At 51.2% G+C, this 22,007-nt stretch overlaps 1 protein-coding gene across 2 annotated transcripts; it reads right to left on the reverse strand.

Moving 5' to 3' along the window:
• Nucleotides 1–621: 621 nt before the first annotated feature.
• Nucleotides 622–20,875, reverse strand: sema3h (sema domain, immunoglobulin domain (Ig), short basic domain, secreted, (semaphorin) 3H). Of its 2 annotated transcripts, none has more exons than XM_067240271.1 (17): nt 20,425–20,875; nt 14,770–14,924; nt 13,312–13,374; nt 12,938–13,057; nt 11,542–11,635; nt 11,327–11,446; nt 10,956–11,101; nt 10,558–10,672; nt 7,202–7,271; nt 4,917–5,061; nt 4,458–4,677; nt 4,267–4,355; nt 3,999–4,040; nt 3,491–3,645; nt 3,132–3,193; nt 2,742–2,884; nt 622–2,633 (listed from the first exon to the last, which is right to left on the reverse strand). In XM_067240271.1, exons 1-17 carry the CDS (start codon nt 20,528–20,530, stop codon nt 2,175–2,177), a joined length of 2,304 nt encoding a protein of 767 aa, XP_067096372.1. In that variant the 5' UTR covers nt 20,531–20,875; the 3' UTR covers nt 622–2,174. The 2 variants fall into 2 exon arrangements, with proteins under 2 accessions (XP_067096372.1, XP_067096370.1); XM_067240269.1 differs by having other exon boundaries at nt 3,491–3,648.
• Between the last annotated feature and the right edge of the window lie 1,132 nt (nt 20,876–22,007).

Raw genomic sequence — 22,007 nt, forward strand, 5'->3', positions numbered from 1 at the left:
CCGACTCATCAGAGATTTGAAACTGGCGCCATGATGACTCATCAGCTATGGAGAAACGGTTGAGACCGGGTTGCCATGGTGACACAGAGCCCTGTTACTGTATGTTACCCTGTCCTCTGTATCTAGCCCCCAGAGGAAATATGTCTAGCAGGCTCCAGATATGATCAGTGTGTGTGAGTATGTGTGTGTGTGAGTGGCTGTGGTGGGGGGTTCGGCCACAACTGAACTCTGAGAGATCCAGAACCTTCCAGGCATGCCCAAGCTCCATCCTGCCTAAGGCCTTGCTGCTACACTGATGAACTTTTAATTTGCGGCCGTTTTGTTTCCAGCCCCAGACTCTAATGGGAAATCCTGCTACTGTGATTCAGATAGATATTGTTTAGTTTCACGTCAGCATTTGCGGTTTTCCTGTCACATTGAATTGAGAATGCTTTGTATTGCTGTGCATTGCTTTCTGGGATGTTATGGGTAGAGTCAGTGGTAGGAGTTGGGATGGTATAAATTATAATCTTGTGTGTGTGTGTGACTGCTTTACTGTGTGTGGGTATGTACATAGAATGGACAAGTTTTATATGATATAGAGGGAGATGAAGTAACACAGTCACGAAAGCAGCCTTCTGTATTTACACTGCATGCCTCCTGGAATGAGCAGACATCAAGCAAATATCTTTATTTTGGAAAGTCACATGAAAGAAGGATAGGGAGAGAAACATTACTGTATAGTACAACATGAAGTAGTTATGTTGTATGCTAGTGCATAATGAAGGAGGCAAGTATCCACAGATGTCTTTGAGTAAAAAATAAACATTAAATGTCTCATCATAAAAGATCCTTTATGAGTTCCGTCATACATATGGTGGTGGTTGGGACCTCGCTTACTCACACATACACACATGCACATACACACGTACACACGTACACACACACACACACACACCCACACACACACATACACACACATCTACACACATAGTGTAAGCACTCACAAACACACTTACACTCGCACACACGTATATACGGACGCAAGCACACATGGACACACACATATACACGCACACATATATATACAAACACACACATACACACACACATACAAGGACTCACGCACACATGCACACACACACATGCACGCCAACACACAAGCACACACATACACCAGGAACGAGCTCAGTACTGGTTGCCCCTTTCATGTGGCCCAAACGGCTAGATTTTCTTTTTTCTCTCAGGGCATCCTTCCAGACTCCACAGCTGCCTCAGAACTTGAACTCCAAACCAAAGTTTATTTTTCGACAACTTGATAAAGTGCCGTAGCTCAATCTATGCTTTGCTGCAGCCCTGTTTGGCAGAGATACAGCCTGTGCCCTCTCATCTGAATGTTCCTGTCCTCCACTAATGTCAAACACACCCAGAATCAAAGGAGCCTCTTAGTTGTGAAAAGTCAAGTCTGGGCTCAGAGCTCAAGGAACACCTCAGAGTTAACCTCCACCAAACACACTGACCTCATGCAACGACTGAAACGACACATTGTCCCCCAATTAAGAAATAAATATGACTAACAGCGTTAAATATGGGGAAAAGTGTTTTTCTTTTTTTTGGTCCTTTTTTTTCCGTCACCTTGCAAACAAGTCACGCTTGTGCCCTGAGGACACTGTACGCAGTCTCCTTCTCTTGCATGCCTGAGTCCTTTCCACCCCTTCTCTGTCTCTCCTCCGGCCAGTGCGCTTGAGTTTGCTTCAACAGGCAGGCTCTTACAACTGTACAACTCTAAACAAGTCAGTCTTATCAGTGTCCGTGGGAAAACACCCGTGCTTTCGTTTGTCAGCTACCCTCATCGAAGCCTCAGCCCCCCTGTACATGGCAGGCCCGTCTCTTGGCCTCTCCAGCACCCTCCAGCCTCTCCTCAGGTCCATGACTCAGCGACATGCTTCCTTCATCCGACATGCAGCGCTCCGTCATCAGTGTTCACATCGACAAGTTTGTTTATCGGCGGTGTCTAGCCCGCCGGTCAGTCCTATGTACAGAGCTCCCTCCGTTTCCTCTCTCTGCATGTGTGTGTGTGTGTGTGCCCTGTAAATATTTACATACATGTGCTGTTGTGAATGCTCGTCTTGATAGATTGGGATTCCGGAGTTTCCTGCAGAGTGAGGGTGATGGTGATGATGAGAGTGTTGCATCTACGCACTCCGAGGTGACCTCTGCTGTGGCTTGCTCCTGCTTTTCCTCCCTCTTCCTCCTCCTCCTCTTCCTCCATGCTTATGCCTCTCTCCTCTGGGCCCCTCCCCCTTCTGGGGATCCGCGTCCGGGCTGTGCTCGCGGTTGGGGTGACGGTGGCGTGGACGACGGTAACCTAGCGACAGGCAGTGCTGCTCCATGCTGCTGGGGTGGATCAGCGCCATCACATCCTGGTACCAGGGCTGGGCGGAGCCTGGGGGAGACCCCGTGCTGGGATTGGTGAGGGACCAGGAAGTGGCGGTGCGGGGGGCGGTGCTCCAGACAGACAGCCTCACGGTGACGGCGGTCCAGTGGAAGCCGTGTTCCTCCAGCTGACAGTGGTACACTCCCGAGTGACTGGGCTCAGCTCGGCGAATCAAAATGCCTCGATCCACGACCACCAGCAGATCACCTGACACCACCTAAAGAAAAGATGGGGGGAATGGGGTTCAGAAGAGAGACAGACAGACAGTAAGGTAGACAGACAGAAATACAGACAGACAGGCAGGCAGGCAGGCAGACAGGCTCACCTGCTGCAGCTCTGGGCTGTTCTCTCCAGGCTCCTTGAACCAGGTGACAACTGCATGCTTGGACTTGGGGAGGCACTCCAGGTACGTGCTGTTACCCTCGGCAACCACCATCCTCCTCTGCTCAGCCTTCACCTGCAGGCCAGCTGGAGCAGAGACACAGTCCCATCAGCACCACCACCCCCCATTCTAATGATAACCAGGTGTCCATGTGTGTATAATTATAGCACTGTGTCAATGTGAATATCATTATACTGAGTCATGTAATGTATACTGCAATGTGTACTGTATACATGACAATACTGATGTACTGATGATACTATATAATTATCAGTATAATTCTGTATAATACTATAATACTGTGTTTGTGTAATGATGGCAATCTGTACACACCCCCTTGTCGGACACACTGGGTCAAAGGGTTTTGATCCTCTCCAACCTGACGGGCGTTCCTCCTGCACACACACACACACACGCACACATAAACACACATGCACATAAGTGTTGCTGTAGGTTCTTTGGTCGTGTGGTGTGTGTGTGTGGCTGTAGGTGTGTATGCTTCTCATGTAGTGTGTGGTGTGTGTGTAGCTGTAGATGTGTATGATCTTCTAGTGGTGTGTGTGTGTAGCTGTAGGTGTGTATGATCCTCTAGTGGTGTGTGTGTGTGTGTGTGTGTGTGTGTGTGTGTGTGTGTGTGTGTGTGTAGCTGTAGGTGTGTATGATCCTCTAGTGGTGTGTGTGTGTTGTCCCACCTGCGTGCAACGGGCATGAATGGGCTGCAGGCGTGTCCGTCCCAGGTGCAGTATGGGTCCCTGGCCAGGCAGCACTCTGCACAGGCCTGGCCGTACAGCTCACACTGGAACAGAGCAAGCTGGGCCACACCCTCTGCTGAACCCACAAACAGCCACTGCTGCTCACACACACACACACACACGTACACAGAGTTACAGAAATATAAAAACAAAATAACGCCAGAAACATCATTAGACAGAGAAAAGAGCATGTAACCATTTGTGGTATAGAATTGATGTCGGTGCCACCACAGAGCGCGATGGTGAGTGTGTGTGGTGTGCGAGCCTGTGTGTGTTTGCATATTCACGACATGTTTATGTTTTCACAACCTAGGTGTCAGCACGTCTTTAGCACTCTGTGGTTACCATAGAAACAAGTAATGAAGCTGTCCTTGGAGATATACGGTGAGAAAATGAAAGAGTAATGAATATTACGTATGTGTGTGCGTGTCTGTGTTTGTGATCTTACCTTTTTCTTAGACAGGGTCATAGCAGTCACCGGTGACTTGTGCTGTAGGAAGAAGAGAGATGTTAGCATGGAGGAGAGCAACCCAACCAGCCAACAAGCCAGCCAGCAAAACAGTCATCAAAACATAAATATCCAACATCCATTCATTGTGCCTCCACTTTTTGAGTCAGCCAGCCAGCCAGTCAACCAACAAGCTGACGAGCCAAACAGCCTGCCAGCCAGCCATGCAACCAGTCAGCCTGCCAGCCAGCCAGTCAGCAGCGAGTACCTGAAAGACCTGCAGCTGTTCCAGGGTGACCTCCTGGGTGGGGCCCTGCTCTATGGGCAGATGGATGGACTTCAGCACCAGGCCACTGTCTGGAACACGCAGCACACACCTGCAGGTTAGCATGGAGCAGGCAGGCAGGCAGGATACCCCCCCCCCCCCCCCCCCCCCCCCCCACACACACACACACCCACCTGTGCCGATGAATAGGACATCGTACTGTCCATCCACAGCCTCCACTCGGTCCACCAGCAGCCTACTGAACTTATAGTGCACCCCCACCCGCACCAGCAGGGGGCGCCCCCCCAGGGGCAGCACGGCCTCCTGCAGCAGGGGGTGGGTGCGGCTGAAGAAGATGACATCATCAGGGTACTCCCGAGTGGAGTGGTAGCTACCGTAGGTGCTGCTAGGACACTGAGGTCGGGAGGGAGGGGGACGAGAGAGAGGGAGCGAGAGAGAGGGATGGAGAGGTGGAGGGTTATTGGAGAAAGAGAGAGAATAAAAATGGGCTCCAATGTCATAAGGAGAGAAGCACGAGGAGGACGCGTTGGAGGAGGAGGTCAAAGAGGAGAAGAAGAGTGGAAAGCGAGGGAGGAGGAGAGGAAGGAGAGCAGGTAGAGGAGGAGAGGAGAGAGAGGCGGGGATGGACTCACAGTGCCAGGTCGTGGGTATGGCACTTTGCCGGTGAACTCTGCCCACTTGTACTGTGGCCCCTCCTTGTGGTAGAAGCTTCCTTTGAAGGCGCGCACCACATCTTGCATGCGGTACACACACACCGCAGAGCCATTCAGAACATCGCTGAGGAGAGAGGTCCAGTTCAGACTGGATGGCTTGGTAGGACAACCACTTCAAGCAACGCGTCACTTTAAGGTCTCAGAAAGGAAAATCATTTGTTTCACTCAATGTCTGTCTGTCTGAAAGTTGTTACTGTTTGGACAGCGCCTGTACTGTAACGCCAGAAGGATGGGCGGTTATATCAAGAGGGTACAGTTTGTCACTGTTTCCACCATTGTACTGACTTGGTTCAAACCAGATCATCACTCTGTCTTTGTCTTTGTCTCTCTCTCTCTCTCTCTCTCTCTCTCTCTCTCTCTCTCTCTCTCTCTCTCTCTCTCTCTCTCTCTCTCTCTCTCTCTCTCTCTCTCTCTCTCTCTCTCTCTCTCTCTCTCTCTCTCTCTCTCTCTCTCTCTCTCTCTGGGCCCTATTTTAACGATCTGAAAGCAAGTAACAAAACGCAAAGCGCAAGTAACTTTGAGGGTGGGACTCCGGCGCTGTTGCTATTATACCGGCGGAATAAATGACTTTGCGCCTGGCGCAAATCTAAAATGGGTTGGTCCGAAGTAGCTGCATCACTAATGGGTTTGGTTTGGGCGTAACGTGCAATAAACCAATCAGAGCGTCATCTCACATTCCCTTTAAGAGCAGGCGCGCTTGTTCCATGGCGGATTGCTATTACAACGGCGGATTTGCCAGGCGCATGCCAGGAGCGGTTCACAGCCGAGGAGACCGATGTTCTCGTCAGGGCCGTAAAAGATAGAGAAGTGACATTGTATAGGAAAGACAGAGCAGTTTTGTCATTGCACTAAGTTGCCCACTCATGCTGCTCATTCAAATTCTTATTCTTATTTTTAAATATATTTCATTTTTTAAATTGTTATATTTTTTAATTGTTTAGTTCTTAGAATGAGTTTAACCATTGTACTTTTTTAAACTTAATTTAAGACCCGTATATGTTTATTGTTTGAACCTTCCTGCCACAGTAAATTCCGTGTTTGTGTAACAGGCTACATGGCGAATAAACCGAATTCTGAATCTGATTGGGATGGGAGAAGAAACCCACCCAAATTAGCTTCGGTTAAACAGGCGTGGGAGGAAATTGCCACAATTGTTACAAATCAAGTTCACATACATAGAGATTTCTTATGAAAATCTTTTTAATCAACAACATGAAATAAATGTAACACAGCCATACAATAAATCAAAACTATGTAACGTAGCTTCGCAGGAAGAAGACCCTGGCCTCGCCAGCAGTGCGCACGGGCCAAGCTTGCGCCCTTAAAATAGCATCTGATTAATGCGCCATTGACTTTAGACTACGTTTTTCCTAGTCTGTGGCGGAATTGTTTTTCGGAAACTGCAAAATAGCACCAGTGAACGTTTGCGCCGGAACACGCCTACTTTTTTCGCTGAACCGCCCCCGGGAGCGCAAGGTCATTCCCTAATTTAAATTTACCGACGCGCGTCTGTGGAGGGAAAAGTCCGCTTTGCGTCGAATGCAAACTAGGAATGATACTTGCGTCGTTGACAAAGTCAATTGCGCTGGGTGCAAGATAGTGCCCTCTGTCTGCCTCTCTCTGTCTTTGTCTGTCTTTCTCTGTCTTTCTCTATCTTTCTCTGTCTTTCTCTGTCTTTCTCTGTCTTTCTCTGTCTCTTTCTATGTCTCTCTCCTTCTCTCCCTGTTTCAATGTGGCACAGGTTTGAACACGGTTATAATGAATGTTTTGATTGATCTGGGTGTCACGTTAGGGAAAATATGAACTCAGCCTCTCCGATTCCACACATACCCACACACACCCTCCCTTTCATATACACCCACAGACACACAAACAAACACACAAGCATGCACGCACATATGTACACACGAAGACAGTAAAACATGCAACCAGACAGACACACACACACACACACACACACACACAACATAACTGCATTCAGCACTCTCTCTTCTGCACACAGCATGAATCATTCAAGTTGCTGGTGAAAAGCCAGAAAGGCATGTATAAAAGACTGTTGTTAACCATAGAACTTTCTGGAAGACAAAGCCATGTTCTGGCCATTTAGACCTCACTTAAGGGGCAGACACACCCAATATCAACACAATGTACAGTATGTATGTTTGTGTGTGTGTGTGGATGGTGTGTGTGGATGGAGGTTCTACCTGGAGGTGGTGAAGAGGCCATAGATCAGAGGGTTCTTCTGGTCTTTCCCCTGCAAGATGAAGATGTCCTCTAGAGAGAGAGAGAGAGAGAGAGAGAGAGAGAGAGAGAGAGAGAGAGAAGAGAGAGAGAGAGAGAGAGAGAGAGAGAGAGAGAGAGAGAGAGAGAGAGAGAAAGGGAGAGGGAGAAAGGGAGAGTGATAGTTAAAATACATTTTATGGCAAGGGTACAACCAGTAAATGTATGACTGATGGTGTTTTCTGTGGAAGCATGTCTGAGTGGTCCAGCCTAATGAAGCATAGGTAGTCCTATCTGCCTCTGTGTGTATGTGTGTGTGTGTGTGTCTGTGAGAGAGAGAGACCTAGAAACTCTTCTCAGCCTCCTCCATCACTCCCCCCTTTCTACCTTTCTCAATTATCTATCTCCCCTACTGGCTCGTATCCTCCCTCCCTCCCTCCCTCCCTCCCTCCCTCCCTCCCTCCCTCCCTCCCTCCCTCCCTCCCTCCCTCCCTCCCTCCCTCCCTCCCTCCCTCCCTCCCTCCCTCCCTACTCTCTATATCTCCTTCCCTCCCTCCCTCTCTCTCTCCATCCCCAACTGCTGCCGGCCTCTTTCTTTTGTCCCCTCGAGGAACACATGGACACACACAGGTGCGCTGCCGTGGGGAAGACTCCTGGTCTGTCTCTCTACCAGGCCCCCAGACCACCTCCTCCCGACACACACACACACACACACATACACACACACGTTCAGTGGTGTTGTTGTGGTGCAGGACTCTGAAGCATATCAGGTTCTCACATTCCTCTCACTCCCACTGCTTCAGGTGGCCTCGATGGGATCTGCCTGCTGGGAATCTAATCTCATCACACACACACACACTGGCGCTGCAGAGCACAGCCAATCCCCTCGGGGCAGAGCAGAGGAGTATGGGTAAATTATACCATGCTGAGCAGATTTTCCGCAACTCTCTGTTGTTCTCTTTCTCTTCTGTTTTGAAAACATCTTCTTCTCACTCCTTTTCTTCTCTTTTTAAAGGCAGCATGATGAGTGAGATGAGGACGCACACTACAGGAAACAGCCTCCATCTTTGGGGCATGCAGAGGAGACAAGGAGACGAAACTCCACCAGAGGTTTGAGACTGACCCCAGGAGACTCACACGCCCTCCCTATTTGTCTCTTATCTGCACACGCGTTCATCCCTTTCTCCATCTCTCCGTTCCCACGACAATCACCAATCTTCTTCTTTTTAAACCCCCGGTTCGTTTTTTTATTCACTTAACGAGTCTGTTTGTCCTCAACTGTCACCAGCCGGCGTTTCCTCTTTTTATTTCTTTGTCTGTCTCCTGCCATCCTCTCCTGCTGAGGGCTCCAGTTGTGTCGGTTCTACTGAACAAAGGAATGTTTCTGCCTGTGGAGAGATATCATTGTCTGGCCCGCACCCCCCCCTCTCCTTTTCCCTCCCTCACTCCCTCCCTCCCTCCCTCCCCAGCCTCAGCCCCTATCCTTCTCTCCCCCCCAGCCCCCAGTACACTCCTCCTTCCAAAAACAGTCGGGATGTGGGTACCATCTCACTTTTCTTCTACCACCCAGCAACACACCCACACACGCTCACACACAGACACACACACGCTCACACACAGACACACGTGAACTCCTCGCAGACCTCAGACAAAGCAGCAGACGGGCTCTCTGACTGTGTGCCGCTCTGCTCCACACCTTGAGGATGAAGGCACATTCCAGAGAGTTCCGACACACGACTTCCTGTTTCATTGGGGACAGTCGAACTATTCCAGCCATGTCAAACCTGCTACAATTGATGATAACACACTGAGATGCCACATATTAACCTGAGGAACCAGGCTTATCACAGCCAGGCTTATCTAGTCTGAGAACCCTGACCCTTTGACAGAGACAGAGCGGGGGGTGTGTGTGTGTGTGTGTGTGTGTGTGTGTGTGTGTGTGTGTGTGTGTGTGTGTGTGTATGCATGCGTGTGCATATGAGTGTTGCCGTGCTAGACAGGCTTCATCGGAATCTTCGGAACTCGCACCCTTCCTGTATGCATGTTCGCAGTGTTGGGCCCATGGAGGCACCACAGGGGGTCAGACAGGACAGCTGACCAGTCGGCCACGGCTGAAGACCCTCACTCAGGCGCTCATGGGAGTCGTAGTGTTTCCAGCCAACAGAGCGTGGCGTAAACACCAAACCGGCAGCCAGGACAGGCTGATGTTTATGTTCCTCATGGCGAGGTGTGTGTGTGTTTGCTTACGTATTCCCAGTTATCACGGCAGGTGATATGGGCCGTGGTGTATCAGTGTGAGATGGGATCGGGTCTGGTTGAGCAGGAGACAGAGACAGGGACCGGTCTCTTATCACTGCTGTCTGTGTAAACAGAACCCCTACAGCAGGATAAACAGCCTGACTCCTCCACAGCCTGCTGCTGGGGTTGCTGAGGCACACACACATACCATAAACACACACACACATACCATACCTACACACACACATACCATAAACACACGCACACATACCATACATACACACACACACACACACATATACTTTACACACATATTATTCAGTCACACACACACAAGCACAAGTATGTATACTCACACACACAAATACCATACATAAATTCCTTGTTTGTGACGACTTACTTGGCGATTAAACTCAATTCTGATTCAGATTCTGATAACAAACACACACACAAACAAACAAAACAGAATGCTATCCTTTATATCCTAATCATCCTTCTCTTTTTAAATAATAATAAGTCTGGCCAAACACACAAAATACACACACACTCCCACACACACAGAGGCGAAGGACAGTTCTTTGATGCACCTCTAATAGAATCTTCAGCCCTGCTGGTTGCTACAGCGACCAGGCCTGGAGCCCAGAGCCGGAGAGGGCCGAGGGACGGGTTGGCTGGTCACCGTGGTAACGGTGAAGAACCACCACCACCACAGGGAGGGTTCAAGTTACCGTAGCGACGTGATCATACACACACACACACACACTCTCCAGACGTTCTGTTGGCCAGTGTGAGTCTGTTCTCAGACAGACCAGACGACGCCTGATATTAACACATGTATGAGAGCACATCCACTCCTCCAAGAAGCAGACTCTGAACTGTGGAACATCAGCATGCAGCTGCAGCCCACAACATCCATACACGTGTGTATACATGTACTGTACATCAGTACCTCCGTCATCCTCGACTGGAGAGAGACTCTTCCTCAGAGCTTTAATCCAACCAGTCAAAACACTGCTGCTCTGGGCTCAAACTGAGGGTCCATCAACTGGGGGTGGGAGCTGTGTGTGTGTGTGTGTGTATAGGGGAGGTGGGGAACACTCACGTAGCTGGTGGAAGTGTGTGTGGATGCCGTCAGGCCCAGGGATGGAGCAGACCATGCGGGCCTTCTGGAATGTGCTCCATTTGTTCACCAGGCTCCGCTGGCCCCCAATGTCGTTCTGGACACACACACACACACACATACACACACACACACACATACACACACAGAAGTATTATCATTCATCAGAGATTGGAACAGCACATGCAGATGTAACAAACTATCCAGTAGACAGCGATAGCACAAACATAAACAACCCCATGTGTACAGGACATACAGAAACACGCATACACACATGCATGAGCACAATTTACGTAAGCGCAAGTGACGGCCACACACACACACACAAACAGGCCCGCAGCAGTGAGTATACCCGAGGCCAGGCACGTAGAGCTGCTCACCTTGCAGACACGCGCCACTCTGGAGTACAGCACCTTCCCAGCAGCCCCCTCTGCCTCCTGAGCGCGCTCAGTGAAGAACACGTAGACCTTATCGTCCTCGGGGTTATCTGTCTCTGACATGGGGGCCACCGCCACAAACTGGGCATCTGCAGTGAGCCACAGACCGATAAGGAGAGAGGGAAAACAGGTGGAGCAGGAAAGAACAAAGAGAAATGCGCACGAGTAAGAGAGGTGGAGAGAGACACAAAAGGGTGGGGAAGAGAGAAGAAAGAGCGAGGGCGTTAGAGAGAGACTTTGTTGCCGAGGTTTCATGGTGTCTCATGGTCCGTTGGAGGGATGCGGTGGAGGTGGTGGGAGGTGCAGTTCCCCACCCTGCAGCCAGGTGGAGTCGTACTGCTCGGTGCGGATGACGTGGCGAGAGCCCAGGCTGCGGAAGAAGGCCGAGTCTCGACTCATGAAGTCTGACGATATCCCGGCGTACAGCTCTCCATCTGAAACACACAACGAAACCTCACGCTGTAACACCCCGAGGAACACTACACACACACGCGCGCGCGCGCACACACACACACTCTTGTCATCTTACCAACAATTGCAGAGGCAGCTCTCTGGTGTGGGTCGTAGGGACATTTCCCCTTGCCACTCTCTGTCTGTCCAGACGACAACGTTTGCCGATCAGACTGCAGGGAGAAATTCAGTCAAACTCGTAGTTAACACTCAAACTCATATACACACGCACTCACACACACATACACTAGTCTGTGACCCCCCCCCCCACCCCACCCAGACAGAGGGGTTAATCCCCCAAAGTGGGGGGGTTAAATATGTGTGAACTACAATCTGAGAGAGGCCTGCTGAGCTGTCTGCTCACAGCACCATGTCCCCTCGTGTCCCTGCTCAGCCAACTGAGACCCTTTCATGGGCTTATGGGAGCTCCACACACACACACACACACACACACACACACACACATGCACACAGGCACACACACACATGCACACACGCACACACATACAGGCACACACACACACACACACACACACAGGCTCGCACACCACAAACCTCTCACTCACACACAGACAGCCAGACAGATGCACACCGCCCATGAACAGACACGCAGAAGGGGGTGTAAAGGGGGAAAATGGCTGGAGGAAAACTTGAGACGAGGTCCCATGCACAGGGTATCAACGGTAGACGGAGAGAAGGAAGCATGAGAGAGAGAAAGAGGAGAGCAGAGGTGAGGTGAGGAGTGGAACAGGGAGTTTAGCTAAGATTGCGTCAGGCAGACATGTGGGTCTAAACCTAAACCATGTAAACCATGTGGACCCAGGAGACAGATAGGCCAGGCAGGTGTAGGGGCATGAGGGCAGACACAGCACACGTCTGCTCCTGATTGGCCTGTTATAGGGGCAGACAGACAGACAGACAGACAGACAGACAGACAGGCAGGCAGGCAGGCAGGCAGGCAGGCAGGCAGGCAGGCAGGCAGGCAGGCAGGCAGGCAGGCAGGCAGGCAGGCAGGCAGGCAGGCAGGCAGGCAGGCAGGCAGGCAGACCTATGCTGGAGATGGATGAGAGGGGTGTGAGGGGGGCAATGGGGTTGTGTGGGGGACAGGCAGGCAGGTAGACAGGCAGGCGGCCAGACTGACAGACAGACAGAGAAAGACACACAAAAAGACAGACAGGCCGATGCTGGAGATGGGAGAGATGGGGTTGAGGGGGGCGATGGGGGCGTGGGGGGCGAGGCGGTGGACAGCAGAGCATGTTGGGCCTGAGAGAAAAGAGTGATAGGAGAGGGAGGGGGAGAGGGGGGTGGAGCGGAGATATAGAGGGAAAGCTGCTGATGCAGATCTGCAGCAGGATAGAGGTGTTGATGCTGGTCGGGCTGGGAGGTGGAGGGGCGCTCCCAGGGAGAGGGAGTGTGGGTGGGATGTGTGTGTGTGGGCAGAGGGGCCCTAACGGCTGGTGTTGGGGTGTGTTTACCGTGAGGAAGAGGCTGGTGGGGATGAAGGCACAGCGAGGGTTGAAGGCTCCAGTGCCACACACATACAGGTGGGTCTGGTTGTAGGGCTGCAGCACTCGCAGAAAGTTAGCACACTCCAACTGTGGAAGACACTAGAAGTTAGGACCCTCCAACTGTGGAAGACACTAGAAGTTAGGACCCTCCAACTGTGGAAGAGACTAGAAGTTAGGACACTCCAACTGTGGAAGACACTAAAAGTTAGGACACTAGAAATGTGTCCTGTTCTGTAGACGCTAGACTTACACTACTGTGAATGAGAGAGGGAGTTCACATGAAGCACCAAAACACATCAGATATTGTGTGTGTATGTGTGTGTGTGCGTGTTGGGTCTTACCTCCCGATCCTTCCCAGCCATCAGACACTCTTCAACACGCTCTGAACTGGCGGGCCAGTAGAGCTGAGAGAGAGAGGGAGGGAGGGAGGGAGGGAGAGAAAGAGAGAAAGAGAGAGAGAGGGAGTGAGAAAAAGAAAGCGGGTGAAAATAGCTGTTTACATGACCAGTATGAGTTTGCTACCACGACATGACTAATCAACACAGCATGTCCACTGGGTTAGTCATTTAGAGGCCGTAACAGAGATAATAAGATAAGATAAAGACCTTTTTCTTATCACCAAATACCAGGGTAGGGGTGGGAGGAAGTATATGCGTGTGCTCGTGTGTGTGTGTGTCTGCGTGTGTGTGTGTGTGTGTGTGTCTGCGTGCACCCTGCAGATATACCAGCTTACATAAACCCCCCCATCTGTGACTGATGGCGTTTCTTGGATGTCATCTCACACAGAAGCACCAGTGAAGTGATTTCTCTGCTCTGTCACAGGGACAAAGGGCCATGGAGATGGGCAGACACTAATTCTGCTGTGACGTCCACTAGACAGTCAAGGACAGAGACCTTGGCTGGCCGTTCGAGGAGGATTAGGAAGCAGGAGAAAACGGTCCCAAAGAAGCGAATGAAGCTGAGCGACGGGCATCGCTGTTGGTTTCATGTGAAGGTGTGTGTTTGTGACCCTGTGGTGTGTGTTTATGGCTCGATGAGTGTCTGGTTGTGGATTGCGTGTGAGTGTGTGTTTGTGAGCGTGTGTGTCTGGGTGCCTGTGTCTGTGTGGATGTGCCTGTATGTGTGTGGGCATGTGTGTGTGTGCGTATGCGTGTGTGTGTGTGTGTGTGTGTGTGCGTGCGTGTGTGTGCGTGTGTGTGCGTGTGTGTGTGTGTGTGTGTGTGTGTGTGTGTGTGTGTGGATGTGCGTGTGTGTGATGTGGTTCATAGGGAGTCATGCTGGAGGAATGCTGGAGGGCTTGGCTGATCAGAAGACTGCCTCATTAGACGAAGCACAGTTACAGTCAGTCACACACTCACCCGGTCTCCCACCTCTCCCTCTAACAACCTGCCTTCCCCTTTGGCTCCTTCCCTCCCCCCTTCCTCCCTCCCTCCCTCCCTGCATGTCTACCTGCCTGAGGGAAGTGAGAACAAGGGCGACCTTCGAATGAAACCGTCTTGGCTGAAGCTATTTCTGCCAAGGTCTGCCTTAGGTTTGTGTGTGTGTGGGTGCTTGTGTCTGTCCCTCTGTCCGTGGTCCATCAGAAGTGTGTGTTGTCCGAGATGGCTGAGCGGTGAGGGAATCGGGCTAGTAATCCGAAGGTTGCCAGTTCGATTCCCGGTCATGCCAACTGACGTTGTGTCCTTGGGCAAGGCACTTCACCCTACTTGCCTCAGGGGAATGTCCCTGTACTTACTGTAAGTCGCTCTGGATAAGAGCGTCTGCTAAATGACTAAATGTAAATGTAAATGTCCGTGTACCTTGCGAGGGTTCTGTGTGATGTCATCCAGGCTGGTGGACAGCAGGTTGTCCTTCATGGCCACATAGAGGCGGCGGCCATCTTCATCCGGCAGCAGGGAGTGCAGGTCTCCAGCCACCAGGGGCAGAGTCAGCAGTCGACCATTCTGGACCAGCTCTGTAGCACAGGGACAGGGAAGAAAAAAATGACTATCATGGCATGTTGCAAGTTCATGTTAGATTGAATCGCCGCCAATGAACTGCAGTGAACTGTAGGGTTAAGAGTTCAAAACATCCAAAACAGACAGTCACAAAGTCAGACAGATGGACAGATAAGCAATCACTTTTTCCCAACGTGCCTGCCGCTCACTCAAATGTATTGATCGTATCTGGCGCATGCTCATGGGACTAGGCAACCATGGTAGTGAGATGAGTTGTGTAACCAGACAGGATGTGATAACACAGGGAGATCTGGACAGGTAGGGTGACCAGGTGACAGTTAAATGAGGCATGACGGACACAGAGCCAGCTGGGATGGGGTGAGAGACTGACAGCTTGAGGACAGGAAGTTTGTCCACTGAGATGGAGCGATTCTGGGACGCGGAGAAGGACAGCGAGCTCGTGTTCCGTGACAGTAAAGGAAGACGGCGTTAGGTATGACAGTTCCGGAATAAGCTCGCTGCTTTGAGTCATTTGGTTGAGGAAAGCTTGAGGAGGGCTGAGTGCGACTGCTGTCAAACTGGCACAAACACTTAGCTGTTGGCATGCCTGTAACAACACAACACATGTCCTAAATATCGCACACACACACATTCCTGCCACTTTCCACCATACACCAGCTGCACCCACCCCACCCTTCCTCTGGGGCAGTTGCCGTGACAACAGTCTGTTCACTACGATGCCATGGGGAAGACTCCTGGTCTGTCTCTCCCCCAGCCCCCCTGACCACCCTGTCCCCACACACACACAATCACTCACACACACATACACCCACACACTCACTCACACACACACACACACACACACATGCGCACACACTCACTCACTCTCACACGCTCACAGACACAGACACACAGACACACACAACCGTCTGTGGAATTAACTGAAGTAGTATTTCACCTGTCTGTGTTACTCCCTTGAACCAGAAAATATTGAAAGACACATCTTACAGCAACTGTTTAGCAATTACACACATACCATATATATTTGTTGTATGAAATATAAATAATAATATGTATATGTGTGTGTGTGTGTGAGTGTGTGTGTGTCTTGAAGAGACAGAGTACACTGTAATGTCTTTGCATTTTCAGCTGACTTGTAGTGTGCTGCATATAGCTCTGGTAGCTGTTAGTGGCGCCATCGTTCATCACAGGACAGAGGTCTGCCTATGAGAGGTGTCCCAGCGTGTCAGCTGATGTAAACATACCCTCCAGAACTGTACACTCACACACAGCACGGGCTGTGTTTCTAGAAACAGTCTGGAGGATATACCCATACACGTTCCTTGGTTTGTTGGCTTGTCCATTCGCGAGGGTTAGGAAGTTGGGAAGGAAGTCGATGCTCATGCCTCAGTGCGTCCTCATCTCTGCGTCGTCCCTTCTAATCTCCGATGGCGTACAGTCTAGCCCGGGTTCGAGTCTGTCGGAGTTCGTTAGGCTTGCAGTGTGCAACAGCGCCTACACGAGCTCAAGGTGACAGAGAGGTCAATAGGGGGCATGATCCGCGGCCCCCTCTCAATTGACCCTTGACCCTGTCGTCCCGAATCAAAAGAGAAGGAGCTTAGCTGTGACTCCCCATGCCGGCTCACCGCCACGCCTCCCCTCATCAGCAGCTCTCACTAACCCCACTAGCAAGCAGTCATCTGAGACTGGGTGGGCGAGAGCAGATATACGACAGAGAGGAAAGGAGAAAAAGAGCGGCTAGCTAGGGCGTTTGTGTGTGTGTTCATGCTTGTGGGTGGTGTGTGTGCGCGTGCGCGTGCGTGTCAGTCTGTCTGTCTGTGTGTATTTTTAGGCCTCAGGGAAGCAGGGCCAGTGGACATTAGATTACCTGAGTCATGGGAGCTGCTGATGTGCTTGATGTGATTACAGCAAATGTGTGGCGTGTGATACAGCTAAGAACATTCCTCTATCAGGACACACACGCAGTGTGTGTGTGTGTGCGTGTGTTTGTGTGTGTGTGTGTGTGTGTGTGTGTGTGTGTGTGTGTGTGTGTGTGTGAAAACCTGTGGGAGGCAGTCCCCTTATCAGAAATTGTTTTAGGCCTTTGATCGATCTCTTGATCAACAATGTGATAAGAGGGATCGTTCAGGATATTACACTCTCACACTTGTAGTGGGGTTGTCCCACTACAAGTGTGCACGTGTGTGAGTCACATGTGAGAGTGTGCGTGTGGGAGAGCTCATATGATTGTGAATGTGTGTGTGAGGGTCCATGTGTGTGCCTTTGTGTCTGCATCTGCATCTGTGTTTGTCTGGCTGGGCCCAGGAGCTGATCTGTCTGGTGCAATGTTCCCAAGGGGAAGACTTTGGTGGTTGCGCCACCGGAGACACATGGAAACCGGGGCATATTTCCTGTGGAAATGGGGTTATCACTTCACCAATTATTGTTGTAATTAGCATGGGAGGCCTGGAGATGCCTGTGAAGTATGTACACACCCAAAAATACACACACACACATACGCACACACACACAATCACATATTTGTATATATACACACTGTCTGGCTTTTATCAGCAATCATTCAGGCACACTTGGACATGTTGACCTTTCACCTCCCAGGGTATGATTATTCATCATAGGTAGACAGGTAGCCTGGGGCAGCCATGAGGCAGGGCCGGCATGAGGCCCCCCATTCCCTCAACCTCCCCAGTCCTCCCCCAGTCCTCCCCCCAGTCTCCCCGCAGTCTCCCCCAAGTCTCCACCAAACCTACACTCAACCTCCCCAGTCCTCCCCTAGTCCTACCCAGTCCTTCCCCCACTTTCCCCCAGTCCCCCCCACCCAACCTCTCCAGTCTCCCCCAGTCTCCCCCAGTCTCTCTCAGTCTCCCCCAGTCTCTCTCAGTCTCCCCCAGTTTCCCTCAGTCCTCCCCCAACCTCTCCAGTTTCCCTCAGTCCTCCCCCAACCTCTCCAGTCTCCCTCAGTCTCCCCCAGTCTCCCCCAGTCTCTCTCAGTCTCCCCCAGTTTCCCTCAGTCCTCCCCCAACCTCTCCAGTCTCCCCCAGTCCTCCCCCAACCTCTCCAGTCTCCCTCAGTCTCCCTCAGTCTCCCTCAGTCTCCCCCAGTCTCCCTCAGTCTCCCCCAGTCTCCCCCAGTCTCCCTCCATCTGCCCCAGTCTCCCTCAGTCTCCTCCAGTCTCCCTCCGTCTCCCCCAGTCTCCCCCAGTCTCCCTCAGTCTCCCCCAGTTTCCCTCAGTCCTCCCCCAACCTCTCCAGTCTCCCCCAGTCCTCCCCCAACCTCTCCAGTCTCCCTCAGTCTCCCCCAGTCTCCCCCAGTCTCCCTCAGTCTCCCCCAGTCTCCCCCAGTTTCCCTCACACCAGGGCCTCTTTCTCTCCGGGTCACGAGACGAGCAGGTGGGATTTGGGTCTCAACGTTGTTCAGCTCAGATCCAGTCCCCCCCATTGCACATGTGCATGTGCGCAGGTGTGTGCCAATGCATGTGTGTGTCTCTGGATGTGTGTGTGTGTGTTTATGGATGTGTGTGTGTGCCTTCCTCCACTAATTTCACATGGCTTATCGTCCCTGATTGGTTCATTAGTCCTTGGTACATGCCGCTATACATTTCACCTAATCCAGAGGAAAATGTGCCTTTTGTGTGTGGGGGGGCCCTGGTCCAATCTGCAGCTGTCATTTATCATTTGGGGAAATCAGGGTCCCCATTCTCCAAATGACTGGGATAATGGAGCCATTAGAAATAAGTGTGTGTGTGTGTGTGCTTGTCCGGTGTGTGGTCTTTGCATGTCTATGAATGACATGCATGCACAAAAGCTGTGTGTGAGTGGACATTTAGGTGAGCTGGGGAGAGAGAGAGGGAGCTGGGTCGAGAAAAAGAGAGATCCCCCAAAAAAGAGAGAGTTACGACCCACACGTCTTAACACAAAACAAAGTTCCTCTTAACACAAAACACTGAAATGTGATCCTGGATCAGCTCCTAGGGAAAACATCAATGGACCCCCACCTCTGTGGTTCCCCAGGGTCTGATCTAGGAGAAGTCGTCTCCCTCTACGGAGGAAAGAGTAGAAGCCGGCCTCCTGTGGAGCTCCCACGTGAGGTGACTTACCAACGCAGCGCACATCTAACGCCGCTGTTCAAAAGCCAACCCAGATGCGAGACCACACTGTGAAACATCTATCCGAGACCAGACTGAGACATCTATCAGAGACCAGACTGAGACATCTATCAGAGACCAGACTGAGATATCTATCCGAGACCAGACTGTGAAACATCTATCGAACTCGCACGAGACGCCTCCGTCGGAGCTCACCACACCTCCAGGCGCAGAGGGAGCGGAGCACCAGAGCTGACTGCATTAGCGGCAGGTAGCCTCCCCCCCCCGCCTCCACCCTTCCTCCCCCGCCCTCATCTTCACCTTCACACAAAGATGACTCTACGGAGTGAGAGGTGCCGCCGCACGTTTCCCACCCGAGAGCTCCAGCCTGGCGCTGTTGACTTCCCGCCTCTCCAGAATCTGCCTTTTGTAATTTCTAGGTCACGTTCGTCGCTCTGCGCTCTCAGCCCAAGCGGCATTTGTGTTTTCGCTGAATCTCATTAGGGGAGGCTTGGCTGGCGTGGGTGCAGTCTGTTATTATGATAACACCCATGCAGACTCCATCTGAAAGAGTCTGGTCCACCCCCCCTCCTCCCCTCCTCCCCCCCCTCCCCCCCCCCCCGCCCCCAACCCCCCGACAGATAATCCTGGACTCAGACGGAGGATCCCTTTCCACAGACAATCTCCATCAGCATGTTTCCCTTGTCTAGGACTTGAACCGCAGTCTTAATCTGGGTCGGTCCTGTAGAGAATGGCTGGGAGGGGAGTACTTAGTAGTAGCGGAGGAGTAGTGATGCAGTAGAAAAGTATATTACAGTACAGTTATCAAGCTCAGTAGGAATCCCTTTTCTCATTCTGACATGAAATCGCACATCTTCACAGACGACCTGGAACCATTTTATCATGTGCCTGCATCTCTAACAGAACCTGTCTCTCTCTGTGTCGTGGAGTTTGGGTTCTGCAGCTTCCTGTCCTCCGTGGAGGCAAACAAGACAGAAGAATACAAGAAAACGATATCGAGGACACGAAGAGAGACATCAAAACAGAAGCACGCCATGCAGACAGGAGGAGACACAGGGAGAGAGATTGAATGGAGTGGGGTGTCCATGTGTGGGAGAGAGAGACTCGCCGAAAGAAAGAGAGGAGGAGAGGGACGAGAAGAGAGAGAAAGAAAGAAAGAAAGAAGAGATAAGTATGGAGACTGGGATGAGGTGGAGAGAGGGAAAAGGGAGAGAGACATGAGGAAAGAAGGGGGGAGGGGAGAGAGAGAGAGAGAGTGAGAGAGAGAGAGAGAGAGAGAGAGAGAGAGAGAGAGAGAGAGAGAGAGAGAGAGAGACTTGAGGATAAGACAGTGAGAGAGCGAGACCCAGTTGCCCGGGACCCAGTTGCCCAGTGGACCGGAGCTCTCTTACCTGAGTGTGTGAACTGGAGCCTGGGCTGGTAGGCTCTCCATGCCCCCGTCAGGGTGGAGTCCATGTGAGCCAGCAGCAGCAGTAGCACAGTCCCCAGCCGACTCATGGTCTTCTCTGAACACACGCTCTCCGACACTTCCAGCTCCGGATTACTGCGCGCACACACTTCGCAAAGGGAGCAAGTGCAGAGTAGACGCACACTTGCTCTCACCTGTGCTGGAGTAGATCGGTCTGTGGGTTCAGGTGTGTGTGTCTGTGGGTTTTCTAAGAGAGCAGGGAGAAATGTAGTCCAATAAAGCAGACTGGTCCTGGTGGGCTTATCTGATCGCTCGTCCTCAAGTCTCTCTCTCTCTTCTGGAACTCCCCAAGTCTCCACAGCGTCCCTCTCTCTTATGTATTCTTCCTCCCTATGCCGTCTCTCAGATACTCCACGGGTTTGTTCACTCCCCCTCTCTCCGTACTGTCATTTCTGATCTCTCTCTCTCTCTTTCTCTCTCTCTCACTCTCTCCCTATCTCTTTCTCCCTCCCTCTCACTTTCTCTCACTCCCTTTCTCTTCCTTTCTCTTTTACTTGCTCTCTCCCTTTCTTTTTGTCTCTCTCTCTGTCTGTCTCTCTCCAACAGTCTTGTGTAAATGCAAAGAGGGAGGAGAGATCCTAAATCAAAGCTCTCTCTTTCTCTCTCTGTCTGTCTCTCCCTCTCAAACATACACTCACACACCGTCTCTCTTCCTAAAACGGTTTAAATAATGATTGAAGTGGGACCGAACAGACAGTTTTGCTTTGGCTTTCATCTTTCATCGAAATTCCCTCCTCATCCCAAATTCATCCTCCTCTCTGATATCCCTGTTTTCTCATCCCACTCCCATTCTCCCAACTCAACACTCTGCTTTTATTCTCTATGCCTATGCTTCCGATACAACCCCCCCACCCGCCACACACTAAATTATTTTAACTCAACATGATTATTCTCTCCCCATGCAACCCAACAAACACACCCTCCCTCACACACACCCCAGCACACACACACTCTCCCACCCCCCCTCACGCACACACTCTTCTACCACCCCCCCCCCTCACACACACCCCAGCACACACTAGCCCACCCACCCACCCCCCCTCACACACCCCAGCACACACTAGCCCACCCACCCCCCCTCACACACACCCCAGCACACACACCCTCCCACAGCCCTCCTGCTTTCTCTCCCTCCCTCTCTCAGTCATTCCCAAAAGACTACCTAGTCTAACTTTCCCCATGCTGAGGCTGTGCTGCTTTCTAGAGGTTGATACAGGGATTACAGATGTATTGACAGCATCAACAACATACTGTACTTCCTTCCGACAGAGGCAGGCAAATGGCGTGTGTAATTTTAAATAATAGTAATCGTTTGACTTTTGATATATGTGAGGCATGATAAAGGTGAAGAATTTGAAAACCATGGAGGCATAGTCCAGAGAAAGTCCTGGACTAACAGCTGTCACAAACGAAGGCAGTTAACAAACATGCTACTTAATTTAAATAACGGACAGATCAAAAGTATTTTTTATACATTGAGTTGTTCTGCAGATTCGACTTTTCGAA

The sequence above is a fragment of the Osmerus mordax genome, chromosome 7, assembly GCF_038355195.1.
Source record: "Osmerus mordax isolate fOsmMor3 chromosome 7, fOsmMor3.pri, whole genome shotgun sequence".
Classification (NCBI taxonomy): Eukaryota; Metazoa; Chordata; class Actinopteri; order Osmeriformes; family Osmeridae; genus Osmerus; species Osmerus mordax.